The sequence below is a fragment of the Pimephales promelas genome, chromosome 21, assembly GCF_988280905.1.
Source record: "Pimephales promelas chromosome 21, fPimPro1.hap1.1, whole genome shotgun sequence".
Taxonomy (NCBI): Eukaryota; Metazoa; Chordata; class Actinopteri; order Cypriniformes; family Leuciscidae; genus Pimephales; species Pimephales promelas.
Window position 1 is genome coordinate 3,195,120 of NC_142789.1, and position 15,914 is coordinate 3,211,033.

Genomic DNA, 15,914 nt, shown 5'->3' on the forward strand with positions numbered 1-15,914 from the left:
AATGTAATGTGCTGTGCAGGGCCAGGAACATGCATGAGAAGGCCGGTGTAAAAGTCCACCCCGATCTCACGGCAATCCGTACGTATTTTACGAGGTGGCTAATTCTTACGAGTTCTTACGACCTCACTGAAGTTTTCTTGATCGTTCATATAGTTTCCCAATTCGAATGAATTCGTACGAATGCCCTATACACCTTACCTCGCCCCTAAACCACACACCACTGGTTTTAGAGACCTCAGACACACTCGTAGGCTTACGAATTGGTCTAGTCTGTAATTTTCTATTTAACAAACAACCGTGAGAGCTAACTTTGCAAGCTGTCTGTTTCATTGAGGTAACTCTGATATGTTATCATAAAACAAGCACTACACATGGCAGGCGTGGGGAATTATGTTATTGTCCCTATAGACTCACATGATTTTAATTAGATGTTAGCCAAACTTTTCATCTTGCTTGCTTGAACTGTGAACAGTTTCAAGTATTATCTGGGGCCGTGTGTATAACAAAAATAATAAGGTCAAGAGTAAGTGAGCAGCAGCAACACACACGTGCGCGCACACACACACGCGCCAAGACTGGCATGCAATATTGGGCCTATATCGGGATGACAATTTTACTAAATAAATTCTCCCTTTCTGGTCAAATTTATTACAAATCACATTATAACAAGCCTGTAATAGGCTATTACATTTTGCATTCATTTAGACAGACTTGGCTGCAAGTTAGAACTTCAGAATGGTGTTGGTTATGTATATAGTGCCTGTTTAGTTCTCAGCTCCACCTAGACCTGAACAGATCATCGGACACAGCAGGAATACCATCGCTTACTATTTTTGCCTGAGAAGTAAGTGAACTATTCTGAACCCTGCCGTTTAAAATGTGTAGCCTGCTATTTCTACATTCGGGACTGGATTGGGAAACATAACTAGGATCCGATGTGCTCACAATAGAATTTAGTTGAGAGTTAGAATTAGAATAGAAATATTTTAAACATGGCAAGCTAATAAAATTGTAGGAGTGACTTCAGCAATGGAATATGAGATTTATTTATTTTGGTGACTGCAGGCCTAAGGGGACGTGTAAATAAAATGTTAATCTTTGGTACAAAAGTTAAGATCCTAACCAGTGATAATACATTTCAGAAACAGAGATGTGAGCAACGTATGGCTGCTGGGGTGTAATTGGAGAACTTTTGAATGAAATAATTATTTAGGCGGGAAATGAAACGTGCGTTGGGTTCCTTTCTGTTTAAAATGGAGTTCTAAGAACGCCGCACGTGCATTTACTTCCCACAGGATTCGGTTGCAGTAAGTCATGCACCCCGTAGTTTCTCCTTTTATGATGTTTAATTTCCTCCGCTTCTTCCGTTTTAAATTCAGAGAAAGAGTGCCGGTGTTTGAAGTTGCATTTAGAATCACTTCATATAGGCCTAGTAGCCTATATTTATGCCCTGTTCTCGCTGCAAAATAGTTTCTTCCTTCCAATATAACCAAAGCCGTTTTCCTGTCACACTAAATTAAGTTGATTTTTTTTAATATCGTCTTCTTTCTCCACTGACGAAACAAATCGAAAACCCGAGTCTAAACTCAACTGATCGTTCTTTAGGGTTTCAGTGGTGGGGATTTTAGAGTTGAATGTTATTATATGTCCAAGGGCATGCTTTTCTAAAACCGTTTAATTATTTATTAACCTTAATTTAAAATCCTCAAGATGATCAAACATATAAATGTCATTGATTAGGACGCTAAATGAAAAATAGCAACTTAATCTTCTAACAGGTCACTAAACGCGTCTCTAGCACGCAGTGTGTTTATCATGCAATTTATAGGTCTAGCCTACACGAAAATTAGTTTTTACGTGCATAGGATACGGTTAGGGTATCGTAGGTTTAGTAGTGCGTCTGTATTATACGTTTGGGTAGAATTTGTGCAATGGTGTGCATACACGCAAATGAACTGCGTATGTAGCTACGCTATCTCACGACCAATTCGTACGAATTCGACGCATGATTAAAAAGTGTCTAATTCGTACTAATTCGTACGACCTCACTCGTACGAATTAGTACGAATTAGACACTTTTTAATCATGCGTCGATTTTGTACGATTTGGTCGTGAGATCGGGTTGGCGTATCAAATGCACGCGAAAACTGCGTATCATAAGCACGAAAAAACTAATTTTCTCGTATAAATTGCACGATAATACATAATGTGTGCTATAGAGACGCATACTAGATTATATTTCTGCCAAAATTGTATATAAAAAATGAGTCTTGTTTTTCAATGTTAAATGGATTTTTTAAAATGCATTTAATCTGTAGCCTTTAGATTCACATGTAATGTAAAAGGTTGTGACCTACGGTTTTTTTTTCTGTTACTATGTTTGCTATTATTTTTTGTTCTATGTTGCTATCGCAATATCTGTGACAATGTTGTTTCCTGATTTCTGTTACATTTAATACAGTTAAAAACAACCTTGTATGCCAGTATTTTTTTCTTTTTGGATCAGAAAGCTAAATGGAAATGTTGAGGAAGACTGAATGTTTACTCCATCTTCTTCTGTCACTCCTCCCACTGCCACATTCAAGGTCGAGTCCAGCACAGTAAGAGGCTGTAAAGAGCGCGAGTGTCTCGAAGTCGAAACCTTTATTACAAGTTGTGTTGAAAGAGAAATTAGTGCTAACATGATGCAATGCTGACGTCCAATTTTTGTAAAATTTTTTTACACTTATACGCAGAAGGCTATCAAAGCATTTTTTTTTTTTTACACAACCTCATAACAGGACATTAGAGTACGTTTTAAAAAATGACGGGTTGGAGACATTTTGATGAGAAAGTTTAAATTTAAGCGTGTTAAAAAAAGAAAAAACTTTAAAAAACGTAAAAAAACAAATGTTAATAATTCTGACTAGCAAATTTAGGCTATTTCACGAAAACTATGCCTCTTGAAGCAAGATCAAATATTCATTTTAGGCTATAATTTAGACTGCTAGTGCTAAAACTATAGCTAGAGATACAGTTATGTCAGATACAGTTAAGAAACGTTATGCCAGCATAGACAATAACAGAGAACAGATAACAGTAAGGTAATCACATTTTATTGGAAATTATTTTGAATCCTTAGTCCCACACTGATACAATCATTTAATTCTTATTGATGTGGCAGACATTTGCCAAAAACATCAGAAAGACATTGCACTGATTATAAAACGCCATTATTATAGCCTACACTGCTATCATGTACTCCTTTTTAACAAATATAGCATTAACACAGAGTTCCTAGAGGAAAGCAAAACTAACCGCACTGAAAAAGACAAAAAGACGGCAATGATGTTCGAGCGTTTATCACATGAAAATATTACAACAATAGGCTACTTTCTAAAGCCTGGCACCATCCATGCTGTACATTGGTCTGGGCTACAACAAAGAGACAAAAAATAAAAGCTAATAAAGCCTCTTTGTCCTTTTACCCGGCAATCTGCAGATTTGACAAGCATTTGTACATGACTGTTATGTTTAGGGGGAGCATCCAGTTGTAAAGTCCAGTCAAGCTTCAATGAAAATTAGCTTGGAATCCGCGAACTGATACTCATCATTCCGATGTTTTATGAATCATCTCAGATCTCAGTCAGGATCCGCCTCGCTCTAAAAGTAAGACAGTGCCTGTTCCCGCGTCAGGAGCCTTTTCTTCTTCATGCGACGGTTCTGGAACCAGATTTTGACCTGTTGGTCCGTGAGATTGAGCAGGTCCGACAGTTCCCTCCTCCGCTGTCGAGTGATGAACTCACTAAGGATAAACTCACCCTCTAATTCATTCAGTTGAAGCTTTGAATAGGGTTTACGCTTCTTTCGGGTGTGTGTGTGTGAATTGGGAACCAGAGCACCTTAGAAAAAAAAAAATTGATTTATGTTTGCAAGACAAACGCACAAGCTACGACATGCACTTAGCCTATTTGAAAGCGCACATTGACCAACTCCTTTTAGAGAACATGCATGATTTCTCTTCAAGGTCCCCCACAGCAAGCAATTTTGCGTTTAAAAGACGTAATAGCCATCGAAACTTGAAAATTTAATATAGGCTATAATAGCCCAAGACTAGAGTCATCAATTAGATAACACGTCAAAGAAACGAAACAGCGTGTAATGTTGCTTACATACAATCTCATACATCTCACAAGTTATTTAGTCAAAAACGATATGCAACCATTCAAGGTTATTTTGGCTATAGAAGTGAGTTGCTCATAGCTCGTAGTCGGACTATCGGGTCTAGTTAACTGATTGCTTTTGCTATTGCTTGCTGGGTCATCTTCTCATCTAAACACAACACTTTATAAAGACTCACCTCCGTGTGTGGCATTGTGGATGTCAGGGGATGTCAGTGGACTTGAGGTGCCCGGTGGGGTCTTGGACCCCTCGTGTGAAGAACCAGAATCGGATTCAAAGGAGCGACACGATGGAGGATTTAGGGTTAAATGTTCGGTTGTTATATAGTCATATTTGGAGTAACTTCCTCCGTTGTCCATTCCGTTCAGATTATTCAGTCCTGACACAGATGAGTTGTCCAGTTCAAGACTGGTATTGTTGTTGTCACCAGCACCGCTGGTGGCGCACGCACTCTCACGATAACAGCATCTGTCTTCTTCCTGTCGAGGAAAGTGGCATGATTGAGTGTATGTGCAGTTTAGGGAAAAGATTGTGGGTATCCACATGGTTCGGATGGGCTCCAAGACAAAGAGCAGATATTGTGTCTTCTTGAGGTTTCTATCCCTAGCGGTTCATCCGACACACGGACACCGGATAGATAACATGCATCTCTTGAATGTTAACCAATTGTCCAACAAACCCGGGGTTAAGGAGATTGAGCTCGCCCATTTTGGCGGGACTAAGAGTTTACAGTTTATAGCAAATCAGACATTAACGTATGGGGAAACCAGGCTAACTCTATTGGCTGTAGCCTATAGTGGTCACATGACACTGGTCGCGAGTGAGTTGCAGAAGGAGCCACCCACTGTGTTTCGTGTCTGACAAAGTATTAACTTGGTTTATTAGTTTTTTTTATTATTATACTGTAATGCCTTTTACTGCACTTCCAGAAGAGATTTTTCTTTAGGCCTATATCTCTTTATAACTCAGTAGCCTAGCCTAAATATCCCGGTAGGCTATAGCTCATAGGCTATTCGTTTCGTGATTAAAACTATTTACATATTTGGATGTATTGTTTTTACATATAAATATTATTTGTGATTTAAAATACTTTTTACTACTTTTTATTGTTTATTATTTTGTCAGCAAAACAATCTCATCTCATCATGCAATGACGAGCATCAGGATTAGCCTATTTGAAATGTTAAATGAAGTTATGTTGCGCGGCTTTATTTTGACGTTTCACAATTTTAAAGCATCTATCTTAAAACACACAAAGCAAATCCATGGTCAAAGACATGCTTTCCTCATATTTACAGTATGGTATATTAAAAAGTTGGGTAAGTTATGAATTTATCCCATAGCTACTAATTACATATTCAACAGTGTAATTATATTCCTGTAGCCTACTTATTTCTCTCTCTAAAAAGTATTGAACTCTCTGAATCCGTTATAGAGTTGAACAAAACAAGTATACACAACTGCTCTTTTTTAAATAAATAAATAATAGAAAACTACATAAAATATTCTTGAACTGACCGAAGTATGGAAGAGGTTACATGAAAACATACATTTTATCATTAAACGTAAAATTTTTTATGTTACATTTACTATTGTTTTATATAAAATTTAATTAGCCTAAATTTCAGACTAAAGAAAATGTGAAATCCCTTTCTTTACGTTTTCAAGAGAAAAGAACTTAATGCATAACACCAAACACTAATAACAACCTAGGACATTTGCATTAACTACACCCCCTCACAAATACATTTGTAAAAAATTAGCCTACATTCAAGACTTTTCTGACTTTTCTCGGTTCAAGGTCACTGTCTAGTACATGTGTGCGACACATTTAAACAACAGTCTCAGATTCTGGACTTGAATCACACTAAGGTCGCATTCCTGACCTTCTCTAACACCAGACTTCACCCTGATTTTACAAACATGTAGGCAAACGATCATCCATTCTTAAAACTGAGGCCGATCTAACCTGATTAAACTTTATTTTTAATTACAACAAATGCAAAGTTATGCCTAGAAAAATAAATAAATGCAATAGATTTTACTTTTCACAAATATTTCATCCAAATTATCATCGACATTAAGACATTAATAAAATATATTTGTGTGTGTGAGAGACAACATCAACAAAACAAGGGCATAAAATAATGATGCTGTTGAGAATTGGCCTAAACACATAATGACAGGAAAGTAGAAAGTAGAACTATTAGGTAACAAAGTAGATCTGTTTGTGTTTTGGTCAATTAAAATTCTGAGTTACAAGCGCCTTTTACTGATGATGTAGCTAGTCGTCATGCTCACACAAATATAGCTCTTCCCGCCCGCTCTTAACCTGCACACATACACTTTCTCTCCACTAGAGGCAGTGATAGACCACACTATAGGTCTTCTTTTAAAATTGTGCTTTGCAAATGGTCACTCAAAATAGCTCATAGGCCTTTATTAATTGCAACACTAGAATTGGGGATGATTAAGGATAATACATAATAGAAACACAGTCACTGAGACAATTATCCAGAAGAGAATCCCATATCATTCAACAAAAAAACATTCAGAAATCACATTTTACTGTTGATGGATAATTTTATAACTGTCATGCAGGATTTCTTGTAGTCTTGGCATAGGCCCTTCACAATATGTTAAAATTAAACATGCATTGGAAATGCTTTAATATGACCAAACTGTTTTGTCATTTTACAGTTTCAAGGCACACTTAACCCTCTGTATAGACTACAATGGTCTACTTGTTGTCTGGTCAACCACCACACAGACTATATATTCATGCTAGCTTGTTTAAAGTGGTATACATGCTGATGAGATCATATCTCATTTTAGAAACTAGGTTTGTTTAAAAAAAGTATTAACCAATATATTCACCAAAATATTAACCAATAATTATTAACTAGAATAAATTGTTGTTTCGCAAGCAAAATGTGATGCATATTAATCTGCTAATTTCAAACAGAAATAGGGGTTGGTAAACACTGGCTGACAGGGGTCATGTTTAAACATATTTAAAAAGTATTACAACCATTCCCATATACAATAAGAACAATTAGTTGGGTTTTTTTTTATACTTTTTGTTCAGGATGCCTAACCAATGAAAAAAGACAATTCATGTCTGCCAATGTTTAAAAAAGATAAACTGATAAGGTTTCATTGAAGGGCAGGTCAGTCAGTTTTTGAAAGCCTACGATGAGGATTCTAGACTTCACACAATGACAACTCGTTTCTGCTGTTTGTATGGAGCCTTTTGGCCACTCGAAGCAAAAGTAAGCGTGGGTCAGATGTGCCGTCTGCAGTCTCTGTCCCACCAAACCTGCACTGCAACATTCACTTGTTAATAACATTCACTTGTCACTATCCTGACTCTTATTGAGAATATTCACACAGACACACACACTAACTCAATTTACAATCTCAAACTTTGTTAGACCTACATGTTCAGGAGGCATTGAGTGTTAAGCATATTTAAGCATATACATTAAGCATAAATACTGTCATGGGAGTTTGTTCTTACACAGACACACAGACACACAGACACACACACACACACACACACACACACACACACACACACACACACACACACACACACACACACACACACACACACACACACACACACACACACACACACACACACACACACACACACACACACACACACACACACACACCTCAGTGATTGAGTCATGGCCAGTCACAGGGAGAGAAGAGTTGTTGTGATTGTTATTTTTGAAGCATAATGAGGCATTTGTTTTTGCTCCTTTTGTTTATTTGTTACATAACTTACTCTTGAATGTGTTACACCCTGTTCCGAGGCACACCATGTATTTGACATCAACTCATGGGCTCTGATATTCTTGCAGATTTTTGCCTTTATAAAGAAATGTGGATATTTTTTGTGTAAAAGCAGTGTAGCTGAAAAATTCAGTGAGCTACAGATATGATCTAATAGAGTTTCTCCAAAGCTTCGTTAGGCAATTATGATTACAAACAATTTCCATCATTACCAACATTATTCACCGATTTAACCTTTACCATAGTCCCAATGAACATTCGCAAACTGCATTTGTGGTGGGTTGAAGCATGTTTCTTGTTACATTTGTCAACATATTTATATATTTAATTAATTTTAAATTATGTTTTATTAACAGAGCTCAGGAGGAGCACGTTCAGTTAATTAACAGGATTGGAGTGAACTCAGCAATCAATGATAAGAGGTACTGTATCAAGGCATTCTCATCCTTTAGCGTCATATAGAACGCTACGTGACAAAACCAACACATGGGTGAGAATGGGCTGGACAAAACACATGGCACCCGGATTTATGACGCCTTGGGTTCGCGTGAATATTTGGGGTCGCGTGAATATTAACGATAAAGGGTGCCATGTGCGTAGTATAGCGCCGTTTTGTCATATAGCGTTCTATGTGACGATAAAGGATGAGGACGGGCTGTATAGGATTCTAGCAGCATCCCACACCTCCCCTTCTCCACACTTTCAGTCTTAAACACTTACATAGGGGGGAGTACTCTGGGTTCGGGCCAGACTTGAAGCGGAATTGTCCATTGCTATAGGCTATACAGCCTACTGTCGCACGCACGATGGCTGGTAATCCAGCACTGGCTTGCATAATTTCATGAAAGTATGATGTATTGACATCAGAAACGAAGAAAAACTAAATAATGACTTTTGTAATGCTTGATGTATAAAGCACATCACATTTTTAGTTTTCTTATGTCTCATTAGAACTACAGAAACGCGACCCGATCTTACGTAGCAAATATAGAGAGCCAAGTCCCGCCCCTCCGCTTCCGGCTCACGGGACCTTATTTCGGAAAAAAATATGTGTGGTAGTCAATTTATTCCGTCTGAACTGTGCCCTGAATTACACATATTATGTTTGTCAATTATTCTGAAAGTCAAAAACGTCGCAGTTTGTCATAAAACAGAAGAGTAACTTTTAGTTTTATGTGAAAAGTTAAGTTAAGTAAGTAAAGTTAGCTTTATTCATTGTGTAAAAATGTGCGCTTTTGGGGTTTGTAGTCTCTACGTATTTTTACAGTCGTATAGGCCTACTACCTCAAAGGTTTCGCATCAAATGGCGACATTCTTTACTTTAAAATGTGTCTTTTAAAGTGACAAACATCATATGTGTAAGTCAGGACACAATTCAAACGAGATCAAATTATTTGTTGTCTCTCGCACTTAACTACCACACAATATTTTTCCGAAATAAGGTCCCATGGTGGTCGACCGGAAGGGGAGGAACTTTAGGCCCTCTTTAGGACCGCAAAGCGGATCCAGAAGGGCCTTTCACCCTGTTACGACTTAATGAACCACTCAAACAATTTTGGAAACATTATTTTAAAGTAAAAATCCTTCTTAGTTTTGATTTAACAGACACACATCACACATTTTTGATATTGTTATCATTCATGGGGGAACCCATGGCTTACCAGGACACACACCGCTCACGCATATTAAAGACTGAAAAAATACTGGAGATCGAATATGGATATGAAACCTGTATAGAAACACAAGTTGACATAATTTAAACGTACAATGACAATAGAGTAAAATATTTTACATATAGCAGAACGTATGTTAGATGATCACATTTAAGCAATAGCCTAAGTGGATAATAAATATGTTTCTCCATAGGCTTTCGTTATGGACAGTCAAATGCATCCATGGCCTGCCATTTCATAACTTACTAAGGTTTGTTACATCTCAGTCAGTCAGCATACGTTGACAAACATCTGGAAATTGACGTGTGCAAAAATTGTACACATAAATAATTCCAGCTTTGTCAAATTATTTTCTGCACATTATTTTCACTTACATGCAGTATGTGTTTTTGTGTGTTCCGTTGACCACTAATAAAGTTCTATGAGCTTCACTCTCCAAATTGCATTAAAATATTGCGGAATAAAAGCGTTGAAAGGAGAATATAGACTACCCTATCAAATAGAAGGATTTCTTTTGCCGTTCAGTACATCACTATCAACAAAGCATTTATGTAAACGCATTAACATCGATTTTATAAGTTTCTATAAGACACAAGAACCTTGCATGCTATTAAATGGAACAAAAACGATAGGAAGAAAACATTTCTGCAAAGCCGACAATAAAACATTCATGGATGGATGACATCATACGTTGTGATGGACTTTTGATGATTTTGCTAGACCAACACATATTAACAATTAACATTCCAGTTGTTTTTGTAACAACCTTCTGTGATAGAACAAATATAGGCCTACACAAACGAGGCAAGAAATACCAGTAGGCAATGGCATGATTTAAAATCTGTCACACCATAGACGGCTAATTTGAGCAGTAACAGCAGCAGTGTTTAGGCTATAATATCAAACGGAAAACCAACGAATCTGATGGGCTGATTGACATCTGTATTTTGGGGTAATTCTTCAGTAAAAATGAACAATCATCAGCTTAAGCATTCCAGAATACGTAAACGTAACTCATTCTTTAAAATGTGAATGTTGTAACTCCTCTATGGAAATATATCTATTACTGCATTGTAAGGCTACTGAAACTGTAAAGTAGGCCATGTTTCATTAGAGAAGTGTTCATATGGCTGATCCGTAAGTTTTTCTTCTACTTGAATGAAGAATTTTTTTTGGCGCAAACAACTCGACGATAATCACATAGCATGGATGACTTTGCTTGGCGTTGGTTTACACACGAACTTCTTCTCCTTAACCCGGCGGTTCTGGAACCAGATGGTCACCTGGCGTTCAGAGAGATCGGTAGTGGCGCAGATCCTCCTTCTCTTGTCTTTAGTGATAAACTTGCTGGCTTCATACTCTTTCTCCAGCTCCTTTAACTGAATCTTAGTGTACGGAACCCTCTTCTTACGGCCGCGACGATACCCGTTCATCTCGGTCTGGTGCGGCATAACATCTGCAAACAAATAGTTTAAAGCGGGAAGAAAATCTTAGAAATCACTTGCAAGTATACAATCTCTATTAATGCCTTCTTCTGACATAGCAGGTAAAATGATAGGTGAATGAAACTGATCAAAATTCTGACCAAGAGTTTAAAGATTTGATGCCGTGGGTGTTGCAAGGCCCATATGAGATTATTTGTTGTCATCTAATTTTATTATAGATTGGAATATTGGAATAAGAAAATTGTTTGTTATAAATTAACATTTTCAAATGATTTGGAAATGTTTACATTTGAGCTGATACAAACACAAGTGAGAACTCCATCACTCACTTAGGCCAATAGGCTGAGAAAGCCTATTGGTGAAACCCGAAAGACCATAAAGAATAATCGTTAGTCGTTAATTTTTCAATTAAATGTTATTTAAGTAAATCAGCACATCTTGGTCCTCATAAGCAAAAGCTCCACTCTTCTCAACACAGTGGTTTTAAACAATTGCAAAATTATTACTGAACATTAAACCCCCTTTACCATTTTAAAGCGAACATAAATTCAATATTTTTATTCTCCACATTAAGTCCCACCCAAAGCACGCTGAAACTACATTTGTACCTTCGCTTCATATTCGCCCTAAACTTAATTTAATGAGCTTGGTAGATTATAGAATTACATTACTCTGAAGAAAAAAACAACAACAAAAACCCAACAACAAAAACAAACAAACAATCAAACAAACAAGAAAACAAGAAGAGAAACAATTTAGTTATGATCACAAATATGATTTAGTCAATCGGACAATCTGTTTGTGGCATAAACTAGTTGTTTGTCAAGGCAGAATAGACAGACGAGATATTTAAAATGGTCACTTGTCCAAATATAGCCTAAATTTGCAGACAAATTTGTTTTACTTTAACATTAACACGACCAAAACCAATCAATGAGGTTTCTTTTTTTTTTTTTTTTTTTTTTTTTTAACTGCAATTGGGTGAGCGGCAGTGTTGGGTAAGTTACTCTAAAAAAGTAATTAATTACCAGTTACTAATTACCTCTTCAACAGTGTAATTAAATTACTGTAATAATTACTCTCTCTAAAAAGTATTTAATTACTTAAAATTACTAATTACTTTCAAAATCCCATATCAATCTCAACCAGCTGAATAATACAAGGATAGACATGAATCTGTTTTAATTCTTTCAAATAAATTCTATAAAATTGCATGAATTATCCTTAAACTGACCAAGGAGGAGAAGGGTACATTATAAAAACATACTTTTTAGCATCAGACAATACATTTTGATGTTAAACCCACTATTGTTTTATGTCTAATCTCATGACATTTCACACTTTTTTCATACATATTTTACAATAATTCATACGAATTTGTACGAGTGCGGTCGTAATATTTAGACAACTCATAAAATAAAATGCATACGAATCGCTGCGAGATCGGATTGAGCTATACACAGTATTTACCTCAATTACATCAGAAGTAACTGTAATTAAATTACAGATAAATTAAGAGTAATCCCTTACTTTACATTTTCAAGGGAAAAGTAATTAAATTACAGTAACTAATTACTTAGTAGTGACACCCAACACTGGTGAGCGGGAAATTATAGAGTCCTGATTGGTCACTTGCAATATTAAGAAGACAAGAGAAATCGTATAGCCTACAAGAGGACAAGAGCTATTGGGCTATTTAAGTAATAAATAAAAAGGTAATATTTCAACTTAAGTTTACATCCGCAACAGTTTAAAGTTAAACTGACACCTGCCAATCAAAATATCGATCAATAATCTATAACTACGGAAAATCACTATATAGTGTATGAAAACAAGGAGCCCTACAAGAACATAAGCTATATAAATTATATTTAAGATTGGGTGACGATAAAGTAAATTTCCTCATATTTTTGAAGTTTTATTTTTTTTTCACAGCTCCTACTTTCCTCTTATTAAACTCCAATAGGGAAAGTATAAATTAGTGTATAACACAAGCGTTTCAAACATGAATACCAATTCCAAGCTTTATCATATATTTGCAAATATTTCATTTTACCAGAAAACTGGGAATTCCATAGGTAGTTAAAATGTGTTTGTTCCTTAGAACAATATAGTTGCTCATCCCAGCCGTTCGACAGTGCCCAGTGCTGATAACTGTCCGGGAATAAAGTTTCATGCCGGGACTCTGGGCACGCGCTGATTCCTGGGATCACCGGGACGTCCAAATACCCGGGTACAGACTTATAAGAGCTGGCAAAGCTTGGGTAAACAGCGTATTCTTTGGATCTATTGGTAAGCTCTTCAGATGGTTTCACACTGCTTGGTTCCACGTATTTTTCTCCAGGGTGGAAGGAACATGGATTCTGTTGCAGGTTTACGTTGTGAGAGTATGGGAGTCGACATCCATAATATGGACTTCCGAATGGGTATCCATAGCTCAGGGATGAGCCCGATGAGGTCTGTGGCGCAGGGATATCCGAGTACACTGTCCGGTGGTTCCCAGAGAGGCGTCCCAGTGCAGGGTGCGGGATAAAATCACTGCAGTGAGAGGCAGGACAGCTCCCGCTCAATCCCTCCATGCTTTTGTTTGTTCATCCGAGTTTTTTTTTTCATTACACGTAAAACAATGTGTCCGCCCAGCGTCCACGCAGAATCAGCAAAAATCATCATGGGTTGCTTTTTAAAACTAGACTGACACCTCACTTCCAATCTCATTTTCTCGGTGCACGCATGCGCATTGTTAAACCCTGATGACTGACACATGCTGTCAAGATGAAGCGGATTTCTTAGAGGAGAAGCAGATGCATTTCTCTCTTAATATCACTGACGAAAACAGTCATCATAAATGAGAAACTTGGTGGATGGCTTGTAAATAGACCTAGCCTATAGATCAAGCAAAAAGGTTTATTTTTTCAGAATTATTGCAAGGACAAATACATAGGCTATTCGAGAATCGTTATTGGAAAGGTTATGCATTGTGACATTATGATACATCATTCAAATTAAGTCTAAAGTGTTTTGCAGACACGGAATGCAAATATTTTACTGCAAATATGTTATTTTTTTTCTTGTTTTATAACACTGTCTAGCAAACAAGTAGCTAATTTGGATTGAAAAAGTTTCGTTAAACGTTTTACATGGGGAAAAAACACATAATCCATTATAGTTATGTAGCTCAAGATTCCTTATAGTCCGACGAGTGTTAGACATTGTTTTACATAAACACTTATCCGTTACACGCTACAAAAGTTACAAAAACACGCTAATGCGATTGTCTGGGCGGGATTTGATAAAGTGTCTCAGTGTGTTTTTTTTATTACTTTTATCAACGGGGATAAAAGTAATAAAATAACAAAGAATGTATAGGCCTACGTGGAAGTAAGAATAGTTCTCTGAGTTTAGAACTCCATAACCCAGCCTCTTTCGCTTTCAGTGTAACATCTAAATAAATTGGTTTCACTAGGCATAATTCCAAAATACTGGTAGGACAACTGTAGGGTCATTTAAGGGTTAGATCAAGTAAAGCGCATGCAAATTCACAATATTTATTTAGAATTTGCATATTCAAAATAAAAAAATATGCAAACACCTTAACCCCTAATAACTGACCAGAAATATTGCAAAATAGTAATAGTCATAATAAATTAAAAAAGGAGGTAATCGGTAACATAGGCCTAATTTAAAGTTTACAAAAAACAACATTAATTTCCTAGGACTTCACATTTTAGTTGTGCATGTTAATTGCACGGAACTTTAAATAGCCTACCGAGTTAGGCCTACAGTTCGATCCAGAGCCCAGTTTACAGTGGTAGCGCAAGTAGCCTAAATAATGGTAATCGTCCAAATGCCACCAGCTGCAAGAAAACCCAAGGTCAAGGTGGAAACAGACAAAGAGTGTCGTAAGACGTCTAGACAGAAAGAACGAACTTCACACTTACATTGTCGAGTTCACGTGCACAAGACTATTGTTCTCACTGGTATATTGTTTATCTTTACACTATAATCTTCACAAAATCTACCAGAGGAACCTCCGATTGAAACTTAAAATAAATTGCTTAAAATATATTTAGACTTTGAAGTAAGCTTTCCTCAACATGCCTCTGAATTCCTTCAGAATTTGCCATGTTAAAAGTGTCCAAATGGTTACATTTTACATTGAAAGTTATATAGCATTATATCAATAACAAAATGTATCAACATAGGTCAATGTTAATTTATGAATTATTGTTTGCTTATAATGCATCAACGAATGCAAAGTTAGCCGATATAAAATGCATTTTAAAATATGTAGAAATGATCCAATTAACTTAAAATGCTAAAATATATTGTTCATATAAACATTTCAAATACAAATATTTGCTTTATACAAATTTCTCATCATTCGGCGTGACATGTTAAAATGATTTTGCGGCAATTTAATAATTTTTAACAAGAATTTAACAAGAAATAGGCCATCACAAAAAAATATGAAGAAATATATCAAGTATAGCCTACCCTATTATTATTATTGACAAAAAAAAGTCAATGACAAATGACAACCCGATAACCCTCACGACAAGGTCGAAGTCGCAATTACGAATTCGTGTGTGATGCATAAGAAAATGTGTAATCGTAATACAATCGAAAATATAATTCAATGAAATTAAACTAAGCATGAACCAGCATCCCTGATTTCACCTCACAACCATCATTGGGGGCATAGAGTGCTAGAGACGTATTTACGTGAGAACAGGCTGATATAATCATACGAATTCGCTGCAGAAACGTATTGTTGTGAGGCTTTTTCATCGCAAATTAATTTTGCGAATTCTCGCTTAAATTGAAATATTTT

General features: G+C 36.4%; 4 protein-coding genes across 9 annotated transcripts in view; 2 read left to right on the top strand and 2 right to left on the bottom strand.

Moving 5' to 3' along the window:
- Positions 1-15,914, top strand: part of znf740a (zinc finger protein 740a) — a 380,822-nt gene that overhangs the window by 98,235 nt on the left and 266,673 nt on the right. The window lies entirely within an intron of this gene.
- calcoco1b (calcium binding and coiled-coil domain 1b) overlaps positions 1-15,914 on the top strand; it is a 41,827-nt gene that overhangs the window by 3,464 nt on the left and 22,449 nt on the right. The gene's annotated exons all lie outside the window — the stretch shown is intronic.
- On the bottom strand, positions 3,643-4,869 carry hoxc12b (homeobox C12b). The gene is given in 4 exon segments (XM_089125134.1): positions 3,643-3,881; positions 4,340-4,687; positions 4,690-4,815; positions 4,818-4,869. Coding segments are annotated over 4 exon segments (765 nt in total).
- Positions 10,835-13,677, bottom strand: hoxc13b (homeobox C13b). The gene is made up of 2 exons (XM_039663370.2): positions 13,140-13,677; positions 10,835-11,094 (listed from the first exon to the last, which is right to left on the bottom strand). Exons 1-2 carry the CDS (start codon positions 13,660-13,662, stop codon positions 10,835-10,837), a joined length of 783 nt encoding a protein of 260 aa, XP_039519304.2. The 5' UTR covers positions 13,663-13,677.